The sequence below is a fragment of the Limulus polyphemus genome, unplaced genomic scaffold (genome assembly GCF_000517525.1).
Source record: "Limulus polyphemus unplaced genomic scaffold, Limulus_polyphemus-2.1.2 Scaffold12857, whole genome shotgun sequence".
NCBI classification, from domain to species: Eukaryota; Metazoa; Arthropoda; class Merostomata; order Xiphosura; family Limulidae; genus Limulus; species Limulus polyphemus.
Window position 1 is genome coordinate 1 of NW_013678467.1, and position 3,390 is coordinate 3,390.

Consider the following 3,390-nt stretch of genomic DNA (forward strand, 5'->3'; position numbering starts at 1 on the left):
AATTTGACCGATCTCACAACCACCATAAAAATTAGGAAATAAATATAAATTATGCCTCTTTCATTCTAGAATGAACACGAAAAGATAATTGTTTAGACGAATTAGCTTAAATCTCATAACATTATACATTTATATATATTTATTATTTTTATCATATTGACCTCTCAGCCAGGCCTCGCTAACAATACAGAAGTTACAATGACACGGCTACTGTCACCATATCAAATTAGATAAACTGACCTTTGGTCTGTACAAAGTAACTTGTCTTGGCTGTGTTTTAGTCGACTAGTATTTCAATTATTATACATTATATATGTATATAGATTATTACTATTTTGAAACAAATTCTTAAAGTTATTTTTCCTAAAACATAGAACAGTAAATAAAGAAGTCAAGCAAATAATTCTCTTCTAGTTATGACCTTTGTACTCAGATGATATTTGACGTAGGTTGTTAAGCCTTTAAAAATTTAGCAATTTTCAGTGCACTTCTCCTTCATTAGATGTGGTGTAAAAATTATCAAGTAGTACAATCCTGAAGGAAAAATTTACCAAACTCAATAAAAATAACAGAATGTACTTACATTAACACGTTTTGCTTTTACTGTGTCCAAAATCTCTCGTTCTTGTTTTATTTTTTTTGATACCATCTCTTCTACAAGTGCTTCTTGGCTGTCATCTTCTTCATCCTCTTCTTGTTTCACTGTTAGTTCTTCTCCTTCAAAATCCTCATTGTCTGATGTAAAAAGTAGACATGATTTATCACTGTGGGTGTTAGAATTACTGGGTTTGTAGCAATGTAGCAAAATGAAAATTAGTTCCAATCAATAGGATGTACAAAAAACATCAAACAAGTTAATTCAGCTTTACCTGACTCCTCCTCTTTCATCATTTCTTCTTCTTCTGGTTCTTCATATTCCAGGTCTTGATCATGTCGTCGTCGAAACTTAGTGGATGTTGTATCACCATCTCCTTCACCTTCATCAGAACTCTCTCCCTCTCCTCCATCGGGTTCGGGTGCCATAGAATTCCCCTGAGAGTCTTCATCCACAGCTGTCTTAGAACCTTTCTCTCGTCTGGTTGCCGTACTCAAAAGTCTAGAAGCCAAATAGATGTTTTCATTATTATGATTGGCTGTACTCAAAAGTCTAGATGTTTTCATTATTATGATTGGCTGTACTCAAAAGTATAGATGTTTTCATTATTATGATTGGCTGTACTCAAAAGTATAGATGTTTTCATTATTATGATTGGCTGTACTCAAAAGTTAGATGTTTTCATTATTATGATTGGCTGTACTCAAAGTCTAGAGGTTTCATTATTATGATTGGCTGTACTCAAAAGTATAGATGTTTTCATTATTATGATTGGCTGTACTCAAAAGTCTAGATGTTTCTATTATTATGATTGGCTGTACTCAAAAGTATAGATGTTTTCATTATTATGATTGGCTGTACTCAAAAGTATAGATGTTTTCATTATTATGATTGGCTGTACTCAAAAGTCTAGATGTTTCTATTATTATGATTGGCTGTACTCAAAAGTCTAGATGTTTCCATTATTATGATTGGCTGTACTCAAAAGTCTAGATGTTTCCATTATTATGATTGGCTGTACTCAAAAGTCTAGATGTTTCTATTATTATGATTGGCTGTACTCAAAAGTCTACATGTTTCCATTATTATGATTGGCTGTACTCAAAAGTCTAGATGTTTCCATTATTATGATTGGCTGCACTCAAAAGTCTAGATGTTTTCATTATTATGATTGGCTGTACTCAAATGTCTACATGTTTTAATTATTATGATTGGCTGTACTCAGATGTCTACATGTTTTAATTATTATGATTAATTTTTAGCCAACAAAATTTGAAACATTTTTTTTTTCACCACCTTTAAAATGATTTAATAAATTGAAACATAAATTTGCTGTGTTGGTTCATTTTCCTTCATTGGCTCAGGATCAAAGCACATAAAATAAACTTAGAAATTTGAAAACAAATTGAAAACACCAGGAATGAGGCACGAGCAAAACACAGAAAATCAAACATCAGGTTAACAATAGGTTGTGATAAAAAAATTACATGATGGTTAAAGAATATATAACCTCCATAATGAATATTCACCAATCAAAGACTCACCTGAAATCTGACATAACTAGTAACTTCTTACGGGTTGCCACAACCAGCTTCTTCAGGAAAACTTTCTCCATATACTGGAGAACTCTATTAGGGTTTAAATAAAAATGGGTCTTGTAAGCTTTGTAAGGTAAGAACTTAAAGTGGATCTTATAACTCCTGTGGCGATTCCTAAAGAGAGAGAAAAATAAAAGTTAAGCACTTTCTCACACCACACTAAACAATTATATTTAATACACACACATGACCCATGACACATCTGGAGAGGGTTAATACACACACACACGACCCATGACTCGTCTGGAGAGAGTTAGTACACAACACATGACCCATCTGGAGAGGGTTAATGCACACACATGACCCATCTGGAGAGGGTTAATGCACACACATGATCCATGACCCATCTGGAGAGGGTTAATGCACACCCATGACCAGTCTGGAGAGGAGTTAATACACACGCATGACCCGTCTGGAGGGGGTTAATACACACACATGACCCATCTGGAGAGGGTTAATGCACACCCATGACCAGTCTGGAGAGGGTTAATACACACGCATGACCCGTTTGGAGAGGGTTAATACACACATATTACCCATGACCCATCTGGAGAGGGTTAGTACACACACATGATCCATGACCCATCTGGAGAGGGTTAGTACACACACATGATCCATGACCCATCTGGAGAGGGTTAGTACACACACATGATCCATGACCCATCTGGAGAGGGTTAATGCACACACATGACCCGTGACCCATCTAGAGAGGGTTATTGCACACAAACACACACACATATGACCCGTGACCCATATGGAGAGGGTTAATACACACACACACACGACCCATGATCCATCTGGAGAGTGTTAATACACACACATGACCCATCTTGAGAGGGTTAATGCACATACATGACCCATCTTGAGAGGGTAAAAACACACATGCATGTTGTACAAAAAGCTGCTTGTTAGTATCAAGTTATCTCTTGCTTAAATTTACATTGTACTGTTAAGCAAAAAATATTATTAAAGATCAGTTAACAAAAGTCAGTCTTTTACTATTTAATCTAGTTGTGCCTTTATATGGGCTATCTGTGCTCTGCCAACTGCAGATATCAAACCCAGAATTTTAGCATTAGAAACTCTTTAAGTGCTGAGCTAGCAGGCAACTACCCTCAAGGAACAACATATTTCTTGCAACTACCCTCATGGAACAACACATCTCTCGCAACTACCCTCATGGAACAACACATCTCT

At 35.7% G+C, this 3,390-nt stretch overlaps 1 protein-coding gene across 1 annotated transcript in view; it reads right to left on the minus strand.

Moving 5' to 3' along the window:
- Positions 1-583: 583 nt before the first annotated feature.
- LOC111084019 (death domain-associated protein 6-like) overlaps positions 584-3,390 on the minus strand; it is a gene marked incomplete at its 3' end in the record, with an annotated part of 4,483 nt that continues 1,676 nt past the window's right edge. The window contains exons 2-4 of the mRNA XM_022380792.1: positions 2,140-2,307; positions 870-1,096; positions 584-735 (exon numbers count right to left, since the gene is read on the minus strand). Coding sequence (XP_022236500.1) covers positions 584-735; positions 870-1,096; positions 2,140-2,307 — 547 coding nt within the window. The remainder of the gene's footprint in view (positions 736-869; positions 1,097-2,139; positions 2,308-3,390) is intronic.